This window comes from Archocentrus centrarchus, unplaced genomic scaffold, assembly GCF_007364275.1.
Source record: "Archocentrus centrarchus isolate MPI-CPG fArcCen1 unplaced genomic scaffold, fArcCen1 scaffold_52_ctg1, whole genome shotgun sequence".
Lineage (NCBI taxonomy): Eukaryota > Metazoa > Chordata > Actinopteri > Cichliformes > Cichlidae > Archocentrus > Archocentrus centrarchus.
In genome coordinates this window covers 783,707-805,952 of record NW_022060274.1, presented here as the reverse complement: position 1 = coordinate 805,952, position 22,246 = coordinate 783,707, and the positions used below count along the sequence as shown (strand labels likewise).

At 42.0% G+C, this 22,246-nt stretch overlaps 1 protein-coding gene across 1 annotated transcript; it reads left to right on the top strand.

Annotated features, from left to right (window-relative positions):
- Positions 1–259: 259 nt before the first annotated feature.
- ldhba (lactate dehydrogenase Ba) lies at positions 260–12,064 on the top strand. The gene is made up of 8 exons (XM_030725276.1): positions 260–418; positions 5,698–5,834; positions 7,017–7,134; positions 7,230–7,403; positions 7,526–7,699; positions 7,838–7,955; positions 10,340–10,463; positions 11,142–12,064. The coding sequence occupies exons 2-8, from the start codon at positions 5,706–5,708 to the stop codon at positions 11,307–11,309; spliced, it is 1,005 nt and encodes a 334-aa protein (XP_030581136.1). The 5' UTR covers positions 260–418; positions 5,698–5,705; the 3' UTR covers positions 11,310–12,064.
- The last annotated feature ends 10,182 nt before the right edge of the window (positions 12,065–22,246 follow it).

Sequence of the window (22,246 nt, the reverse complement as noted above, 5' to 3'; positions counted from 1 at the left end):
AAAGTAACAATTTCACAGCACACTGCTGAAATTATGTAAAGTTGTATGCTTCAGATATCATTTGATGTTTATACAAAGTAAGTGCTTGTGTGTAGAATGATGATATCACTGGATAGTGAAATCTCCCCACTCACCACTAAAGTCTGCAGCTTTGCAGCTTAACCTATAAATAGCACATATGTAACAACTAATGCCATAAATGAGGCTGAATAAACAGGTGTGAATGCCACGCAGACGGCCGGCATCCTGCTCCCACCTCTTCCTCATACCCCAGCCTATTCACATCCACCTCCTTCTACGCCTCCCCCTCCGTTCAGCTCCACAGCAGGCTGCTCTTCATCTCTCTGCCAAACACTGAACATCATCCTGTCTCTTCCACCGTGACCGGATAACGAATATCAGGATTTTCTGTAAACCTGTAAGTGCCGAGTTGGTCTTCTTTTTGTTGGTTTTGTGAAGCAGCTTCGTGGCCGCAGCTGAAACAGATGCTTCGAGTGAAGGAGCCATTTTCCGCGGATAGGAAGTTAAACTGAATGTGTCCGGAGTCTCCGCGCTCCGGTTAAAGGGAGGCATTCCGCGGGGTCAGACTGCTTTACAGTGGCGGTTATTATTGGGAATATAGTTTTTAATCATATCTGATATTCTGTTAATGAACAGTATCAGTGAGTATCAGAGGCCACGCAGCAGCTTATGCAGCCCGAGCCGTGATGCGGTGCAAACGTCGTCGTTCTCCTTCTTTGTGCATTAAAGTCGATTTTATTATTTGCGATTAATCGGTACCATTTTTCTCGCTGTGCGCGTGAGTTTTTAACAGTTTCCCGTAATGTTGCGTGAGGCAGGGCTCGGGCCTGGGCTTTTACGTAACCCCCCCCAAAAAAAAAAAAAAAATTACAATGTGACTCCCCCCCCCCCCCCCAAGCATGTCGCAGAACTGGAATAACGAACTGTTGGAGACGTGCAGGGGTCTGCAGGCTGATGGCGGCGTGGTGGAATCATGAAGTGGTTTTGTAGAGGGCACATTGGCCACAGTGCATCCTGAATACGGAGGGCAGTGCGCGCTGAAGGCCTTCCTCTAATGAAGACAAAGTACTCCTCCCCCATCCGCCTGGGTGCTGTTTCTTTGACCTTGGTGTGACTGAAAGCTTGTTGGCGGCTAAATATGACAGAGCTGTGGCCTCACAGGCCTTTGTTCTTCACGCTTACTGACAGGAAGGTCAGCAGTTCCCAGACTGAGGCTCTGTGACCTTCAGGGTGTGTTTTGGGGATTCATGTTATTACTCTTATTACTACATCATCCTTTTTTGTTACACTGAAATGTAACAGTTACAGTTTTAATAAATCAGACTCTCTGGAGATTGGACATCAAATTTACCCAAATTTGATCAGTTTTTGTTTTGTATGATCTCTATATGTAACACAGTGCTTGGCTTGTTTCTTTTACACCATATTTACAGCTGACCTGTGCACAGGTGCAGTCTGTGGTTTGTATTTAATCTGCAAAAAAAACTGCCCTTCATTATGAAAGCATCACGTGTTGTTGAGGCTGAAAAGAACACGAGCAGTGCAATATGTGAAAAAAGGAAGTGCTTTGATGAACTCAACCTGAACCCATTCCTGTCTTGCTAGACCTCAACTGCACATTTATTTCTGAGTCCACTGATAACTTTGTCTTATCAGCCAGTTATCACTTTATGCTCCAATTTCAAAATGACAGGAATGAGAATGGAAAGAAGAACCCGCAGAGAGGAGAGCTGGCTCATGGAGACGCCTTTAAAACAGGAGAATTGTGAACTTCTTACTAGCACTGAAAATGCAATCAGCCTTCACGGTTCTGTGGGCTGTGCTGAGCACAGCACGGATGTGGTGAAATGAGGGGTTGTGCAAAGCAGTGTGCATGCTGGGACAAGAAGAAAACTTTGTTCTGTCTTTATGGTGTGAAGCACCCCAAGCTGACTGTTGTGATTTGATGCTATGTAAATATCTTATTTGAATTTTTTACTTTAATAAAAGTAAACAAAAATCAGAGGGCTCAGTTTTGTGTTCATGTACACAGATTAAAAATGGCTAAAAGTAACTCACCTTGAATTCTGTGTGCAGAGCTGGATGTACTTTAGCTGTGTGTGTGGGTGTGTGGGTGTGGTGTTACTTTTACGTGTGCTTTTTTAAGTCTGAGGACTTCTATCAATGCTGATTTTAGGTTAGAGGGTTAAGGTGATCATCAAGTTATATTTATGTCCACAACACTCTTTCGCCTTCTCCTCCAATTAAGAGGGTTAATTGAAATGTCAAAAAAGTAACTTAAAGGGCCAAATTGTATGTCATTTTTGACATCAATAGTAGTAGTAGTTATATTTATATATATTTTAAGGCTTTATAAACCCCACACTCCTGTAAACTTCTCCCACTCTCTTACTACAATGAAGATGATGAATGAAGATGATGAATTATGTATCTGTGCAGTACTGATGGCGATGAAGGTGATGATGATGATGATGATATGAATGCACAGCACTTCATCAGGCGGTTCAGTGTCTTCACCCTCGGCCGTAACTTCTGTTTCTGCTAAAGTTGTAGACGCAACTTAGTTAGCTGACGCTCTTCATCTGAGTGATGAACACAGTTATGGGGAATTACAGAAGAGTTGTAGAACAGAAACACCGAGCCTCATTTTTCCCGAAAAAGTTGGTGGTGCAGTTGCTGTCTCCATCCTTATTGGTATATTGATGACATGTTAAATACAAAAATTTCCCAAATTAACGTCCAACTAGGATTTCAGTGTTTGTCAAATTGTAGATTTCATGAATAATGAAATAAAACTGAGCATCAGTCAGCTGGTTCAGGTGCAGCAGGAGTTGAGGAGCCAGTGAGCAAGTCAGTAAACCTGCCAACAAGTAGCCATGTAGCCAGTACCATGGTAACTGAGTCAGAGTTGACTTTAGCTCTCATGTCAGGATTAACAAACTCAGAACTGTAGCTGCTTCCTGGACCTGATCTGTGAGCCCAAGATGAGAAACTCACTGCAATGAAAAACATCCCGAGTCTCCAGTGTCAGTGGGATAGTGCCAAGGAATTACACTGGAAGTCATTTTTAATGAGTGATAAGATGATGCCTGTTGGAATAAAGGTTAAAGCATGCACCTGTTTATGTAGTTTTTTTTACAAGCAATTTAATTTTTTTATTTAGTTGTAGTTCTGAATGTTTTTGGCTTTAGAAAAATAAATAATGGCCAAAAGGGGGAGGAGTGAGTTTAATGATGCATGTTTAAAGACTGACAGGACTTCATTTATATGTACTTATGCTCTGAAGCAGTTCTATATATGTTTGTTGAGAACAAACAAATTCAGATACGAAAATATTGATCACAGATTTGTGTGTGTTTGTGAATGAGGCCCAATGTCTTTGTTTCAGAAAATGTGGCTCATTGGGTAACGGGGGTCATGATTTTTGGGAAAGTGCTGAGCTGTTCACATGTTGCTGTTACGTTCCCTTGTATTCAAGAAGAAGGCAAACATCAAACTTGGAATCTCACACCGAAACTACCTGGATGGACAAATAACAGTGTAGACCAGAGGAAACATCTATAGAATAGATTAGAGTGAAGCGTCCCTTTGACCTCCACGGCCTGTTCATAACCTTGAGTTAAGAGCATTTTATCAAACTGTGTAAACTGGCTTGATAAAAGAATAGAGTATGCACACAACAAGCTGCATGTTGAGTATGGTATGAGTGCACATGTCTTTGAGTTGCTTGTGTATATGTGCTTTTGGCATGTGTGGGAATGTTGTAGGTCCAGGAACACAGAACTTATAAACTGGGAGCTGCAGGGGGATGTACTTCCATTAAAGGTAAAGCTTCTCTGTGGACAAGCTGCTGGTTGGCTGATCAGCTAAGAGGTTTACTGCTCTCTGTTACACAAGCCGTCACGGCTGCTTTCCCACCTCTACCCTGCACAAAGCTAATATAAAGTGATACCAAATATCAACTTATAAGTTTTATAAGCCTGGGTTGACGCTCCTGTTGGGAAGTCAGAGTGGTAGTGATGAGAAAACGAAGCTTTTGTGAAGCACTGAACCAATCGTTTTTGAAAACTGGTTCATTACTCGAAGCTTCAATTATAGCGCCCTCTCCTGGAAAAATGCAATGCTTTTAATTACACACACGCATGCATACGCACACACAACTCAATGAGCTGAAGCATCTTTGCATTGTTTGAGGCACACATGTTATGACCAAATATCACGATATCAGGTTCTATTTAATGTGTGTTGTGTTATTGAGCAGAGTGCTGGGAAAACATGGCATTAACTGGGTGTGAATGTGTAACTACTGGTTGAATTTTCAATGAACTACATTGTTTGCTCAACTGTTTTTCACAGAAACCCGCAAGGGACATGGGAGAAAAAAAATAAAGAAAAAAAGGCACTTTCGTGCAAAAGTTTTTAATTTAAGGCCACGTGCTTTTGCGTTAATCTTGATACGACAGCCTCCGTCATCACTTTGAAAGGACTGGCGAGATACTGCAGGAAAGGTTGTCTTTAATTCATAACTCAGCAGTAACTGTTGGCTGTAACAACGCTAAAACTGTGCGAGTATGAACCTGGCTGACTGACTCGCTCTCGCTCCTTCACCCGTAACGAGATGAAGTCAATGAATCATCTGAACCACTCAGGTGATTCATTTCCCTAATGACGCAGTTGCTGAGGTGACGTCATATGTCGTGTGGAAGAACTTGACTGGCCTGCACAGAGTCCTGACCTCAGCCTGATAGAACACCTTTGGGATGGATTAGAGTGGAGACTGTGAGCCAGGCCTTCTCTCCAACATCAGTGTCTGACCTCACAGATGTGCATCTGGAAGAATGGTCAGAAATTCCCATAAACACTCCTAAACCTGTGGAAAGCCTTCCCAGAAGAGTTGAAGCTGTTATAGCTGCAGAGGGTGGGCCCACATCATATTAAAGCCTCTGGATTAAGAATGGGACTTCACTTGTGTGTGTGAAGGCAGAAGAGCCAATACTTTTGGCAGTATAGTGTATAATTGAGTCATGGTTTGAAACAGGAACCTCCTCACTGTGAGGAAACTGTGCTGACTGTTCCACCATCACCATGCTGCCCCATCTTCATAAGCTGCAGGAATCAACAGCAGTCGGTGTTTTATAGAACGGTGGCTATCCTGCTGTCATGTCTGTGATGTTTTGAATGGATAAGAAATGGTCATATCTCTGTGACCTTTGAACTTTTACAGTGTGACCAGTGAGTTTTTCTCAAGGTAACCAAGCTGCAGAGAAACTGCTGCAGCTTCAGCTTTTGTCAATGTCAATGTCAAATTTATTTATATAGCACATTTAAAAACCAGAATGGACCAAAGTGCTTCACAGGCAATACATAAAATACAAAACATCAACACACAAACAAAAATCCAGACAAAAATATAATAACTAAATAGATACAAAATGTCAAGATTTGCTCGAATTAAAAGCCAGACCATAAAAATGCATCTTTAGCAAAGATTTAAATGTAGCAATAGTCCGAGCTGATCTAATATGAGATGGCAAGGCATTCCAGAGACTCGGCACCACAACTGAAAAAGCTCGATCATTTTGTCTATCAAATAAATATTTTTAAAGGAAACGGTCTCCTTGTTGTTCATTTACTTGTTGATACAAGTTCACTGAATCTCATTCTGTCTCCCTGTAGCTGTGATCATGTCCTCAGTGCTTCAGAAGCTTATCAGCCCTCTGGCTAGCAGCTCCGCTGAGCCTCCCAGGAACAAGGTGACTGTGGTCGGGGTGGGCCAGGTGGGCATGGCCTGCGCTGTCAGCATCCTACTGCGGGTAAGACATACTCCACCTTCAGCCTGTGTATGAGCAAACAGGTGAAGCAAAAAGTATAGCTGCAATGAAATTTAAGGTTCAAAATTCAGAATGTATAAATGACCTGCTGTTTCTAGCATCTGATTTAAAGGATAGCTGGGTCCCTGAGAGGTTATTATTTCTAGAAGAAGTGTGTGCTATAGGTTAACGCAGTAAGAGTCTCCCCTCTATCGCACACCCATTCTCTACATTCATGTCTTTGATGTCTGGAATAATTTTCTCTGACACTTTTCACGTACTCTTTGAGCTCTTCCTCTGAGACATCTGGAAACTCTGGCTGTTTGACAGATTTTCACTATGTCATCATTTTCAGATGTTGAGATTCTATTTCCTTCAAACAATCCAGAAACCTCTGCAGGGCAAAAGCTCAAGAACTTCAAAGCTTGAAGACTTCTGGAACCCACCATGATAATAATCAGAAGTTTAATAACCCTCAATTATAATAAGCCCCACTTTATTTCTAAAGTGTTTTCATACAGAAATATTCAAACCCAAGACCTTTTTTCTCACTGCACCACTCACTTCAACCTAGCAAACACTGAAATACATCATAACCCCAAATCCCTCAAAACATCCTGTTGGTTCAAAGTGAGAATTGCACCAGAATTCAGGATGTTACCTGATCATTACCTGAATGTTCACCTTGGATGTTCCAGTGATGGCAAAGTATATTGTTGATAGTTGATAGTTTTGTTTCCTTTCTGCATTAATTTTTATTGTAAAGCTCTCGTAGCAAAAATAATTGCCATCCTGAGGACTTAGAAATCACAGCCTGTTCCTGTGGTGGAGGCTTTCAGAAGACAGCAGCAGCTCACCTTCCAAGATGGGTTTCACAGATACAAATACCCCCTACTGTAGCCAACTCACTCCCTACCAGGCGTCTCTTTGACATCCACCACCTTTTTTCCTTCCTTTTTTGATCATATTTTAAGCTGCAACAATTGTATTTACTCATTTAAGAGCTGTAATGTTAATGAGTAACTGTTAATGGTAAATGGCACTGGCTAACATATCGGCAGGGCTATCAGTAATAGGCTCACCTGCTTTGCTGATAAACAGCCATATAAAATGACACATGGTTTTCCAGGAATCTTCTCTCTGTCCCTACATTTGTGCTCACTCTCTTCCTCATCCTCTGCTCAGGACCTGTGTGATGAGCTGGCTCTGGTGGATGTGATGGAGGACCGTCTTAAAGGAGAGATGATGGATCTCCAGCATGGCAGCCTTTTCCTCAAAACCTCCAAGATAGTTGCAGACAAAGGTCAGATAGAGTAGCTGCGCTGAGCTCATACTACAGAAAGATGTCTGCATACATGGCTTAACAGATCATGTGTTACTCTTTCGTTTCTCCTTCAGACTACGCAGTGACTGCCAATTCTCGCTTGGTTGTGGTGACAGCTGGTGTTCGCCAGCAGGAGGGAGAGAGCCGCCTCAACCTGGTTCAGAGGAACGTCAATGTGTTCAAGTCCATCATCCCTCAGCTCGTCAAGTACAGCCCCAATTGTACGATCATCGTGGTCTCCAACCCTGGTAAGTGCAAGTGTTTAAAGATCCCTAAACACTTCACATTAGAATATTTGTTTATATTATTTTGGCTTTCACAGCAGCTCAGTTCCTCTTTGGCTTTGTGTGTGTGTGATATTTAAATGCAGTTGATGTGCTGACATACGTGACCTGGAAGCTAAGTGGTCTGCCAAAGCACCGAGTCATTGGGAGTGGCACCAACCTGGATTCAGCTCGCTTCCGATACATGATGGCTGAACGCCTTGGCATCCATGCCAGCGCTTTCAATGGCTGGGTGCTGGGTGAGCACGGAGACACCAGCGGTGAGTCGCAGCATTGTTTGTTACATGTGTATTCAGCAGGGCATCAGTGCTGTAGTGTTTTCCCTCCCCTGAGGTATTACAAATGAAAACCTGAGGGTTCAGTATTAGCTGATGCATCTGCATGTGTTCCTGCTTCAGTTCCTGTGTGGAGTGGGGCAAACGTGGCAGGAGTAAACCTGCAGAAGCTCAATCCCGACATTGGCACTGATGCTGATAAGGAGCAGTGGAAGGCCACACACAAGGCAGTGGTGGACAGGTACTGTGTGTGTGTGTGTGTGTGTGCGTGTGTGCACCAGAAGTCTGTGTTAAATGTAAAACTTGAGATGACTGTATATGTATTTGGATGCAAATATTGTATTTTGAACTCAATAGCACTTATTTTAAATTAAGTCCAGCTTTAATTCTTATTTTGCAGATGTTCAGGATAAAGCTGCTAGTATATGTTGCTGCATTTTTGTGAAGCTACCCATCAGTATATAAGTAATTAAAATCCTCTCCAACTGCAACATTAAAGTGATTAAACACATTAAACCAATCCAGCATCATCAGTGTACACTTCAGATCCAAATGGCCACAATAACTGGAACTGTACGTTACACAGACTCTGCTGATATGTACCAAACAGTCAGTGCAGCACACTACTGAAGAGACCCCCACCACCCCCACCACCACCACCTTTAGAGTAGCTTAAAGACTCAGGCTTGGCATCTGTCCAAGCAGTAGTTGGTGGACTTCTCTCACATACATTTGTGTGCCATAGCAGGAAAAGTGTTTCAGTGCATTACCATCAGAAAAATGCTGGTTCACTGTCACAGCTTACTGGAACTCTAGTTATGAATTCAGCCTGTGGAAGTTTAAACAAAACTACTTCTCACAGTGAACTGCACAGTCAAATAAACTGCAAGTGTGTACATGTACAGACATTGTGCTCTCTGAAGTATCCTTCCATAATTAAATACATGGGTGTGTCATTGCAGAAATGTGTCGTTTCATGCTGCAGTTATCTAAGGCCACAGGTAATTACGGTTATGAAAAAAGAGGCCCCAATGGGAGTAGAACCTCCAACCTCAGTCTTTTTATTCATGCTAGCTTCACAGCTCGGGTCTGGGTTCTGCCATTTATTGTGCATTTAAGATCACAGAGCAGTTATCATTTATCAAAACCAGCAACAATCATTATGTTTGTGGTACTCAAATGTTGATTCATGTGATTATAATATCACTTGAAAAGAATGTATTGCTATAATATGATTTATACAATAGACAAACAATATAATATATTTAAGGTATTTTTTTCAAATCCAGTATGAGCTCTCTAAAAAAGTTCTAAAAAAGTTGGTCACATCTAAGACTTTATATTTTCTTACACAGATTCAGTTCAGTTCAATTCAGTTTTATTTATATAGCGCCAAATCACAACAAACTGTCTCCTCAAGGCGCTTTGTATTGCGGGTAATGACCCTACAATAATACAGAGAAAACCCAACAGTCAAAACGACCCCCTATGAGCAGCACTTGGTGACAGTGGGAAGGAAAAACTCCCTTTTAACAGGAAGAAACCTCCAGCAGAACCAGGCTCAGGGAGGGGGGGTCATCTGCTGAGACCGGCTGGGCTGAGGGGAGAGAAAGACATGCTGTGGAAGTGAGCCAGAGATTAATATCAATTAATGATTAAATGCAGAGTGGAGTATAAACAAAGTAAATAAGGTGAATGAAAAGAAACAGTGCATTATGGGAACCCCCCAGCAGACTAGGCCTATAGCAGCATAACTAAGGGAGGGTTCAGGGTCACCTGATCCAGCCCTAACTATAAGCTTTATCATAAAGGAAAGTTTTAAGCCTAATCTTAAAAATAGAGAGGGTGTCTGTCTCCTGAATCCAAGCTGGGAGCTGGTTCCACAGAAGAGGGGCCTGAAAGCTGAAGGCTCTGCCTCCCATTCTACTCTTAAGTATCCTAGGAACCACAAGTAAGCCAGCAGTCTGAGAGCGAAGTGCTCTGTTGGGGTGATATGGGACTATGAGGTCTTTGAGATAAGATGGAGCCTGATTATTCAAGACCTTGTAGGTGAGGAGAAGGATTTTAAATTCTATTCTAGATTTAACAGGGAGCCAATGAAGAGAAGCCAATATGGGAGAAATCTGCTCTCTCTTTCTAGTCCCTGTCAGTACTCTAGCTGCAGCATTTTGGATCAGCTGAAGGCTTTTCAGGGAGCTTTTAGGACAGCCTGATAATAATGAATTACAATAGTCCAGCCTAGAAGTAATAAATGCATGAATTAGCTTTTCAGCATCACTCTGAGAAAGGATGTTTCTAATTTTAGAAACATCCTTTCTCAGAAATTTTGATTTCATGGTATTTTGGGTGGCTGCTAGAAACTATACTTTTATATATGTATATATATTTGCAATGTTATAAGATCACACACAAAAACTTGTATATCCATGATGTGGGAGGACATTGCATTAACTTACATTTATTTCTCTCAGATTTGAACCTTAAACAGATCATTAACTTATGATTTATAGTATTGGACCTTTTTGTTCCTCCAATGAAAACCTTTTAATGTGACTATGTAAACTGCAACCTAATGAATATCTGATCAGACAGATGTTAATGGCTGTTAACCACTTTGTGTCTCAGTGCCTACGAAGTGATCAAGCTGAAGGGTTACACCAACTGGGCCATCGGCCTGAGTGTTGCTGACCTCACTGAGAGCATTGTCAAGAACTTGAGCCGTGTCCACCCTGTCTCCACTATGGTCAAGGTCAGACACACTCACACACACACACACACACTCACACACACACACACACACACACACACACACACACACACACACTCACTCACTCACTCACTCACTCACTCACTCACTCACTCACTCACTCACTCACTCACTCACTCACTCACACACTCTCTCTCTCTCTAAAGCTCCAAGATGAACATTTTAATTGTCACCATCTTGGTGTTTTGAAGGTGGCTGTGATGGGCAAGTTGTGGCTCTGGTTGCCCCCCCAGTGGCTTTTTTTAAGAATGCAGGCACTACGTTGGCTTCAGTTTTCAGATCCTGGAAGCTGTGTTCATCTGTTATATCATCTTACACAGAAAGGGCACTAATTCATCCAGTGTCCCAGGGCCAAACTCCTTCAGCTGATATGATCTTCAGTATTACCCTTGAGCTCCAGTTATGTTAACAGGGGTACTAATAATAGCAATGGGTTTCTGAAGTTGCACAGAAGTTCTGTAACATGTGGTTGATGGTAAAAGTTCACACAGCATTATGAGGAAGGGCATTCGGCATAAAACTCTGCCAAATCAAGCATGTGCAGCAGCTGAAAGTAGCTTATTCATGTGATTTTAATTTGTAGTTCTGATTTCTGACATTTGAGTATGCACAGTATGAGCAGTATTTTTATTTCAGTGTATGTTTGTGTGTTTTATGCAGGACATGTATGATATCAGTGAGGAGGTCTTCCTTTCTCTGCCCTGCATCCTGAACAGCAGTGGTGTGAGCAGTGTGGTCAACATGACCCTGACTGATGACGAGGTTTCCCAGCTGAAGAACAGCGCTAACACACTGTGGGGCATCCAGAAAGACCTCAAGGATCTGTGAACACACACATACACTCCCACGATGCAGCGAGGCTTGTTCTCTCACACACACAGTCCTTTTGTTATGTTCCCCAATCACTTAGGTTGTGTTGCTCTCATTTTGAAGAACAGTACCAGTGCTCTTTAAAACTGTGTCAGTGAAATTTTCAGTTTTACACTTGGTCTAATTTCAAGTTTTTCTGTTACATCATGTTTTTGCCTACTCCATGTTAAGCACCTGATATGTCCATCTAAAAAAACATTGGTATGCTTATTTTAAAAAGGTGCATTTGCTTTCTGATGTGTACCAGGCTTAAGTTACTGCCACTGATTGTGTTAGCAGATGCATGCTCACCTTTCTTTCTGTACCATTGTCAGCCAACACACACACACACACACGCACACACACACACACACACACACACACACACACACACACAGAGTGCTGTTTCCTGCTTCACCCACATTCTCACCTGAGTTCTTTTTTTGTAGTGCAGGGAATCACTGAGCGAAAGACCTTTAACATCTCAAGAAAGATAAAACCACCAAAGGAAAGCCTTCCTGTGAAGCTGTGACTCTGCAGCTGACACACTGTTGCACACTTAGGTCAAAAGATGGGAAATCTCTTTTTTCCTCTGTGTTCCAAGCGAGGTGGAGCAGCAATGGAAGCATGTAAGCATCCAGCTGGGGTTGATTTTTAGACAAGAATTGTGATTGTCTGGCCTTGTGTTGTAAACAGCAGTGTGTGACTTAATAAATCTAAACCTCATGAATGTGTGCATGAGTCCTTGTTTTTATAAAATGTGTTCATTTTCATTCACGTTAATGTTGCAACCTGTAACAAAATGAGGAATTTGTTCATAAATCATTTGCTGGAAAAGTAGAAACGTGAAGACTTCCTGCTCCAATCAGAACCATTAACAAATGACTATAAAATGGTGGTTAGAAACCTATAAAGAACTGGAAGCACTCACAGTGCAAACCTCCGCCAAGGCCATAGGGTCACTGACGCTGTAATGCTTGTATCTAAATACTGTGAAATAATCTTTCATCTTTCCCAGACAACAATAACCCCCTATCCTGCAATAGTGAAGAATCCTTAAAAAAATTCCTGGATCCAGATCGTGATCCGGATCACCACCAAAATGTAATCATCCTCTTGTCATTTCCAACCACTCCACAAAATTTCATCGAAATCCGTTCATAACTTTTGGAGTAATCCTGCTGACAAACAAACCAACGTGACCGAAAACATAACCTCCTTGGCGGAGGTAACAACAACAAAAAAATCTAAGTGGTAAAATAAACCAAGTTAATTATACACTCAGCTGTTTATTTCTAAGGTGATGGCTGACATTAAAGCTCTGAAACTTTAATGTTTATGTGGATCCAGTTTAAAGCTTGCTGTCCCACAGCCTGATAAAGGGGATGAGAAATCAGTTTGCGCAAGATGAAAATCCAGTTAAGTTGATTTATTGAAGTTATTCTTGGTGTGAATTCTGTTCTAGTTGCTGCAATTCCAGCAGAATAAAGGAGCTCAAAGAGCAGATTAGAATAAATTGTAATATGTTTACATTTTCTGAATAATACACATGTAACCCGTGTGTGTTAAGCCTGTTGAGATCTACATTGTGTTCTCACATGAAATGACGACACAGGAGAGAGAAGTGAGTTGTACTCATTGCTTGGGCCAGCGGGCCAAAAATAACACCTGTATGGACGACGCGTGGCCGTCTGTCTTGGCTCCTCTGCTTTGCCTCATTGTGTGTACTGCTTGTTCGCCTGGGTACTGGAGCTGGATCGGCTGCAGCTCAGTTTAGTTCTGCTGACATTGGCTTTTAATTTGTTTTTTATCCCAATGTTTTAAATTGGGGTGTACAAACTATGGCCCACGGGCCAAACATGGCCCGAGCTCAGATTTTATATGGCCCACGCGTCTTGTGCTATTTTTGACCCTCTGGAGCAAGCAATGAATACAACTCTGTGCAATTCCTTATAACCTTATAACGCCAAGCGTGTTGAATGTGACGCAGCGTACTTCAATAGTGCTGCCATTCATGGACTTCTGGCAGCAATTACCGTAATTATCCTATATTGTCTGTGAAGCGCAATTTCTGAGCTTTCAGACACCTTTTGAATTTTTCTGATAGGATGAGCGGTCGCGGAATTACCGTAATTCAAAGTTCCTTTGATCAGCCGTGACATGCTCAGTATTAAACAGCTGCTCTTGGCAGGTTAGGGCACGTAATGGGTGCTTCAGCGGTGATCAATGGCGTTACAGGGTTAACCAATCACAGCCCATGCTGTGTGATGCCGTGTACCTTGGCTGGGGATCATAGGTGACACACAGTGTTGCCAACTTCAGAATCCCAGCAACTTTTTTCCCCAAAAAGTGCCCAAATTTAGTGGCTTTTTGAGATAGCCCAGAAAGCTAAAATCCTCCCCTGATCCCCTGTTCTGTATACATCCCTTTGTACATACCGACTTCAGTTCGGCACCGAGGGGACATCCCCCCCACCTTCCGGACCTCGCTGCAAACAAAACTGCAATTTTTCTAGGGACACACAAATGGAGCCCAGCACCATAGCTTCCCAGCTCTGCAGGAGGTCATGGTTGTCAGTATGGGTGTGCAAACAAAGTGGTATACAGCAATTAGCGCTGGTGAGTTCAATGACTGTTCTAGGGATTTTGCCGCTATTGAATAATTTGATTAATTAATAAGCTGGAGTGGGTGATAGCTGCTACTCCTCCTCCTCGACCTGTGCTTTTGACAGTTAGTATGACTCGGGGGCGTTGATTCATTTAAATTAACATATTCATCGTGCTGTAACCAGGTTTCTGTAAGGCAGAATAAATGAATACTTTGATCAATTATTAAATCATTCACTAACAGGGACTTGGAAGAGAGAGACCTATTAGCAACAGATACTTTAAGTCCTGTAAGCTTGCGTGGTGGGGCCTCCATGGATTGGACTTGAATTGGACCACACAGGCCAGCCTTTGCTGTCCATGTGTATCGGTGAGCTTTGGCCACCCATGACCCTGTTCACCATTGTTTCTTCCTTGGACCACTTTTCATAGATACCAGTGCAGGATGTGAACTCCCCACAAGAGCTGTAGTTTTAGAGATGCTCTGACCCAGCCACCTAACCATCACAGTTTAGCCCTTGTCAGACTCACTCCCTTACACTTGCCCATTGTTTCCGCTTCCAACACATCAACTTTATGTTATGCCTATGTACACACACACACACACACGCACACACACATATCCTGTCCTCCATCACTGTGACTGTGCTGTTAGGAGAAGGGTGACGGGACAGCTGTGTGTGTGTGTGTGTGTGTGTGTGTGTGTGTGTGTGTGTGTGTGTGTGTGTGTGTGTGTGTGTGTGTGTGTGTGTGTGTGTGTGTGATCTCAGAAAGGTTTTGCGGGTCTCCTTAGTTTTTGTACTGATTTTTGTTTTTGCTGTAATGAGATCAGTGTCAGTGAACCAGTCAGGTGATTTATTTCGGAAATGAAGAGGTTGCTGCTTTGGACGTCATATGGCACGTGATTTTTTTCGCCCTGAAGCAAGCTTCAAAGCAGTGGGTCTCTGGAGTTGTAAGTCCAGAGATCCATACAACCTTTCCTGTGGGTTTCTGTGAATGAATGACTTTAAATACAAATAAAACTGTAAAACAAATGAGTATAATAGAAATTAAAGTGAAATTCCCCAACTATAGTGATACAGAGTCTAGGATCAATGATACTTGTAAAAAGTTGTAGTATGTTTCTGCAAATGTGCAATATGATGTCATAGAACAACAAAAAGCCTGGAGTTGTGGGATGACTTTGGTCTGGATTGATGAGTTTGTAACTTTCTCTTTTTAACGGTGTCTCCTAACACATTTGACTATTTTCCCTGCCATTATATGGTCAATGTTGCACTTTATGTGATTTCCTGCTATCATATTTTAGAATAATTTTGTATGTACATGATCTAAGTATGAATCACATTTATTTGCCTTCCAAAGCTCCAGAGTTGACGCTCTGCAGTGCCATCCTATGATTTCAGTGCATTAAATCACTTCACTTTTATAAAACTAAGGATCTGGTTAAGAGACAACACAGCACAAAGATATTTTCAGACACATCATCTCTTCTCTAAATGCATTTTATTTTGACAGTTCTCAGTTCCATCGGAGACATGAAAAGAATTTCACATTAAATGTAGGTACAAAAGTTTTAATCAGGAATGCTTTTTTGTTTCTTCTAAAATCAACATTTTTTAGACACATTGTAAAAGACTGTTGTCACAGTTTGACTTTCCACCACAAATAACACAATTCCTCACAGAAAGACATCTGTTTCAGGTGGGCACCTCCAGTTCTCGCAAGAACAGAGAAAAGGGGGAAAACTTATTTGTTCTGGCTCTTTTAACAGCTCTCCTGTAAATGTAGCCATTGTAGCGTTTCCCAAAGCGGAGGCTGAGCGGGTTGTAGTTGAAATGACTCCTGCGATCATTGCAAAGGAGCTGGCGCTGGTCTTCGTTCTCTCTCAGGGAGAAGCAAAGGTTGGGATCCTCGGCCAGGAAGTCTCCAGCTGTTCTCTTGAATAACGCGGAGACTCCTCCTGAAGGAGAACAGCAGACACATCAGTCCACAGCTGGACACACATGAACACAGCAGAGTACAGGCAGAATATGCTCAGTGATTCATCAAGACACACACACACACACAGACAGACACACACACAGACACAGGCTCTTTACTGAGGTAACTGTGGCTTCATTTATTTAATTTTGTATGCATAGTTTTGGCAACAACTTGAGACTTTTATCATCATGAAAAATCTATGTATTCAAATTTTAATTTTACATCAAATTCTGGCTTTACTTTTTAGCTTTATGCAGATTAAGACACTGATCTTCAATCACTTCAATGAAAAACAAAAACACCATTTTGGAGAAAATTTTCATGTTTTAAAAAAATAGATACATAAGCAGTTCAAGTCCAGTGAAGTCCTCGTACATAATAAAGTTAAAGCCAAAAAACCAGACAAAAACATGGGCACCCATAGGACTCAACACAGCCTTGAACGTTAATGCAAATAATTCCCACAGCTGCTCTGCTGAATGCTTCAAACCCAAACCCCGCACAGAGTGCTCGAACAAAGTCATGAGGGTCAGCGATTCATCCTAAAATAGTGTTTCTCTGGCATGCCTGTTACAGAAGCTGAAATATAAACAATTTTTGTAACCATTTTGAATTTTGGTAAACTAAAGGTCAACACAAGGGTTAGTATGGGCTTTTATTCTACAGAAGAAGTGGCTGTGGCTCAGGAGGCAGAGCAGGGCCTCTACTAATGTGAAGTTTGGTGGTTCAATCCCAAGCTGATCTGGTCTGCATGGGGTCCTTGGGCACGACAGTTTTTCCCTGGGCTGCTCATGATGCATTCAAAGTGTGAACGTTAGATAGAAAGCACAGAAATAAATGTATAAATGTGTGTGAATAAAACACTTTGTATAAAGCTCTTTGAGTGTGCTACAAAAATCATGTCATGTTTTAATTTGGGTGTACTCAAAATTGTTCTCCTGGTCATCAGTGCCCCACCTACAGTGACCCAGCAGTGGGGTCTGCCCCACCATTTAAGAAGCATCGCATTGCAACAAGATAATAAGCCCAAATATTTGAACCAGGCAGTCAGCTTCAAACAATGGAAGACAAAGCTGAAGCTGAAGCCTGAAACCCCATCAGGGTGATGTGGGATGAAATAGACAGAAAGCTGCTAGCAAAACAAGTGCAACACAAACTTTCCAAACAATATTTACATTAGATTATGAATATTTCCAGGAGGTTCAGGCAAAAATTTAGGATTGAAGATTTCATTATTTCTTTTCTGTTCCCCCTCAAAAACTACTCTGAGACATGATACTGTAAATTTCAGTAACAACTGAAAAAAAATAGGTACTCTTTGAAGCCTTTGTATTCTTAGTGCAAATTTAAAATTCACATTGCATTAAAAAAAACAAAAAACAACTGGAGCGTTGTTGCTGTCATATTGTCCCTCTCTCCACACATTTCCTGTCTCTATCAACACAGTTACAAGAGTAGCATAATTAATAACAGACCAAAATAATATAGTGGTAAATGAATCTCTTTAGGTAAATCACCTGTTGTGCGTGTCCTCTGTGCAGAGTTGAATCCTGGCAGACCTGCACCCACACTCCCCCCATCCTGGTCAACAATTAGAGCACACACCACAGCCAAAGCCACCAGCCTCATTTCTCAGCACCAGATCCAAACCCTCTTTGTCTGAGTACAACTGGTACCTACTCAGTGGGTATTAATGCCTTCCCTCCATTCAAACCTGTTTTATGTCTCCACCAGGTGACCGCCTGGACCTCCTGGCTCCCAGCCAATCACAGTGCCCGCATCACTGTAATGTAAACTGTGTAGCTGACTGTGCTGCTGAAGTGCATCATTTTTCAGCTCTTCTGTGAAATGCTGAGAACCTGCCAACACGATTCAGTACAAAAATGACACAATGCTGGAGTGCATGAGCAGGAATGATATGTTTCAGTTTTATCTGCAGTAATTACAAAATATGTTTTCATTCTGCTTTTCCAGATAGGATTTGCAACATTATTGTGCAAAAGTCTTCAGCCACCCCTCATTTCTGTATACAGTGATCAAAAATAAATAAATAAAAACACTAATTAAAATAAAATAAATTAATTAAAGGAACACTTTTGAATCAGAGTTCAGCATCAATTTACTTAAACTTCTGGATATTGATCTGATCAGGTAAGTAGCAGAAGGGTTTGTTAATCAGTGTCAGCTACTTTGGTGTTAATGAAATGAACAACAGGTGCACCAGAGGGGTAACAATGAGACACCCCCCAAAACTGGAATGACTTTACAATTCAATTCAATTCTGTCACAGTCTTGGACCCAGGATTTAAGTTTTCCTGGACTTTATGGGATACTTAGCTTTGTATTGCATACAGTGGTATGCAAAAGTTTGGGCACCCCTGATAATTTTCATTATTATCCTTTATAAATCATTGGTTGTTCAGATCAGCAGTTTCAGTTAAATATATCATATAGCAGACGAACACAGTGATATTTGAGAAGTGAAATGAAGTTCATAGGATTTACAGAAAAGTGTGCAATAATTATTTAATCAAAATTAGGCAGGTGCATAAGTTCGGGCATCCTTGCTGTTTTATTGATTTGAATACCTTTAGCACTAATTATTGGAACACAAATTTCTTTTGTAAGCTCATTGACCCTTGACCTACATACACTGGTGAATCCAATTATGAGAAAGGGTTAAGGAGGGCAATTCCAAGTGTTTCTCCTCTTTGCATCTTCTCTGAAGAGTGGCAACATGGGAAACTCAAAACAACTCTCAAATGACCTGAAAACAAAGATTGTTCATCATCCTGGTTTAGGAGAAGGATCCAAAAAGCTCTCTCAGAGATTCCAGATGTGAGGAACATAGTGAGGAAATGGAAGACCACAGGCACAGTTCTAGTTCAGGCCTGAAGTGGCAGGCCAAGAAAAACCTCAGATAGGCAGAGGCGAAGGATGGTGAGAACAGTCATAGTCAACCCACAGAGCAGCTCCAAAGACCTACAACATCATCTTGCTGCAGATGGTGTCACTGTGCATCGTTCAACTATTCAGCACACTTTGCACATGGAGAGGCTGTATGGGAGAGTAATGCAGAAGAAGCCTTTTCTGCACACACACCACAAACAGAGTCACTGAGGTCTGCTAAAGCTCATTTGGACAGGCCAGCTTCATTTTGGAATAAGGTGCTGTGGACTGATGAAACTAAAACTGAGTTATTTGGACATAACAAGGGGCGGTATGCATGGTGGAAAAAGAACACAGCATTCCAAGACAAACACTTGGTACCCACAGTAACATTTGGTGGTGGTCCCATCATGCTGTGGGGCTGTGGGCCCAGTGCAGGTACTGGGAATCTTGTTAAAGTTGAGGGTTGCATGGATTCCAGTCAATATCAGCAGATTCTTGAGAACAACGTTCAAGAATCAGGGACAAAGTTGAAGTTGCACCTGGGCTGGATACTTCAACAAGACAATGACCCTAAACACTGCTCAGAATCTACTGAGGCATTCATGCAGAGGAACAAGTACAACGTTCTGGAACGGCCATCTCAGTCCCAGACCTGAATATTATTGAAAATCTGTGGTGTGATTTAAAGCGGGCTGTCCGTGCTCGGAAACCATCAAACCTGACTGAACTGGAGATGTTTTGGAAAGAAGAATGGACCAAAATACCTTCAACCAGAATCCAGACTCTCATTGGAAGCTATAGGAAGAGTTTAGAGGCTGTTATTTCTGCAAAAGGAGGATCAACTAAATATTGATGTCATTTAACATAGTTAAGTTGTAACAATGCTTCTTGGTAATAAATCTTATACTGCTGGAAGCACAATTCATCACCTCTTAAATGGAGCCACATTTGTAAGGAAAATTCATTTGTGGGTTGAGCAGCAGAGATATGTATGTGGGTTGCACAGATGAAAAACTTGCCAAATCATCTCTGCCAATGCCAAACTGCTGTAAGCACAACTTATCTGGACATGTCACCATTTTGCCAAGGTCTGGAAGAAGACTCAAACTGTCGCCCTCAGGTGAGAGGAAATTGGTTAGGATGTTCAGGAACAACCCAAGAACCATGTGAGCAGGCTGTGTGGCTGTGTAAGGAGGTGAGGACCCAAATGCAGGACTCCGGAGATGGCAGGTAGGCATGATGGAAAATGAGTATTAATTGAGGCAAAACGTGCAGTGGCAAAATGAGCCATGGTAACAAAACAAACTGACAAATAAACCTAAACTGGGAGTAAAACTAGAAACACCAGTGAAACAGGGAGCCAGAGAGCAGAACACAGCCATAGAAACAACAACGATCCAACAAGACACGGCACAAGATACAGACCAAAAACACATGAGACTAAGGACATGACAGAGGAACAGGACAGACACAGGTGTGCCACACAGGGAACAGAAAATCAACATAACTAGGACTAACAAGTAAAAAACTCTAAATAAACCAAGAAACACCATCAAACAGAACCATGAGAGTGAAAACACAAAACGCTGGGCATAGGGCCCGGGAACATGATGCCAAGGTTCAAGCCTGCCATGATCTGAAAACTGCTGGAACACCATCATCACCGTGCACAGTGAAATCAGTTTAACATTGCTTTGAACTGAGAAGGTACCGACCAAGAAAAAAGCCCCTGCTCCAAAATCAACACGTTCAACGTGCAGCTGCACGCATCGATGAGACAAATTCCTTCCTTCTATAAATGATACAAACCATATAAGTTTTGTATCATTTATAGTGCCATAATCAGGGGTTAAGGTGGACCAGGCCGAGTGACAATGTCCATAAGTTGCAGCTGCAATAATTCAGCACCTAACTAGAGTGCTACAGAACAGGAGTGAGGATAAAGGGAGTAACGTGTGGCAGGTAATTTTAAATGCAACATTTCTAAATGCTCAACAAATATCAGCAAACAAAAAGAGCGTCACAGTTTTTCACACAGTGTGTCTGCTACAGTCTCTAAAGGTCCAGCTGCTGTGTTTCCAGGGAGAGAAAAGAATGAGTGAGAAGTTCACTCAGAGATAGAGAAAGATGTAAGAAAGAGGACAGGAGAGGAAGAAGAGAGCACTGCAAAACAAACTGAGGTATGCTGACTTTGTGTGACCCCCCCCCCCACACACACACACACACACGCACACACACGCACAATACCTCAGCTTCACCTGTGCTCTGTTGAAAGGTTATTTTCTAAAATGGGTGAAATCATCTAAAAAAAAAAAAAGGCTCCTGCCTGAAGCCCAGCACTGTGGAATTCATATCATAACCCTCTCCCCAATTTGTTTCTGATTTCCCTCTTGACCCCACCATGGTATCATGAAGACAGACACCACATTAAGAAGTTCAGAATTTATGTATTGGCATTACAAACATCATTCATTCATTTTTTCTGTTTAAAGCTTCACACACCAAAGACACGGTGAGATTATACTCACTCTGCCTGTTTTACATTGACTGTCCACTTGATGGCGCAGTAGAGCAAACAAAGCACCAAGAAGCATCACCCAATGGGTTCACTAATTGAATGGAAAGCTTCAATGCTTTATGAATCTTCATCTCACCATCACTACAGTTTTCCAGAGGCATCGCTCTCCTTTCCAAAACACTCCCAAAATTTCTCTTTCCACAACTTCATCAGCGGCAGCAGGAATCTGAACTAAAGTGATGAAAGTAAGTAAAACAAAGACAACAGCAGTGTAACAATCTGGCACCAATGAACATCATCTTTTTATAATCAGCTCAGCAGTGTGCAGATATGTAATAGGGAATTTCTTCCAGGTAGGTGATTAGTGGGGTGGAGATCTCCGCAAAGCTCCACCTCTGCAACACAGCATACAAAAACCACACCCACACCCACACTGAGAGAGAGACGTAGCAAAGGAGAGAGAAACAGAGTGAGGAAGGGAGGGGGGCATTCAGAGGGCATATTGCTTTGCCTTTTCAGTCCTGATCGTTTACTGCTTTGTTTCCCTTTTCTAATCATTTTACCCTTTTGTTTGTACTTGCACCAAACTTTAGACCCAACTTTCTGGGGAGAACCAGCAGTTTTTGCCTCCCTCCTTGAAACAGTTAATCATCCATTCCAGGCAGTCAGCTTCACTTCACTGGAATGAGAGAAAAGTTCCAGCATCTTCTCCAAAGCTGTATTTTGTGATTTGTCACTAACATCACTTCTATCCAATCATCCACAGTGTGTGCAGTGATTAACACTATCACCTCACAGGGAGAACGTTCCATGTTCTAACCCAGGCTGAGGAGTTTGCATGTTCTCCCTGTGCCGTATGAATTCCAGCAGTGTATGGATGTGTGGTTAAATGTGATGTGCAGTCTAAAGCATGT

Excerpts from the sequence above, each read along its gene's own strand:
- ldhba (XM_030725276.1), top strand. The coding sequence starts at position 5,706 with ATGTCCTCAGTGCTTCAGAAGCTTATCAGCCCTCTGGCTAGCAGCTCC. Across the intron at positions 5,835-7,016 it reads CTGTCAGCATCCTACTGCGG|GACCTGTGTGATGAGCTGGC; the intron begins GTAAGACATACT and ends TCCTCTGCTCAG. Across the intron at positions 7,956-10,339 it reads CACAAGGCAGTGGTGGACAG|TGCCTACGAAGTGATCAAGC; the intron begins GTACTGTGTGTG and ends TTTGTGTCTCAG.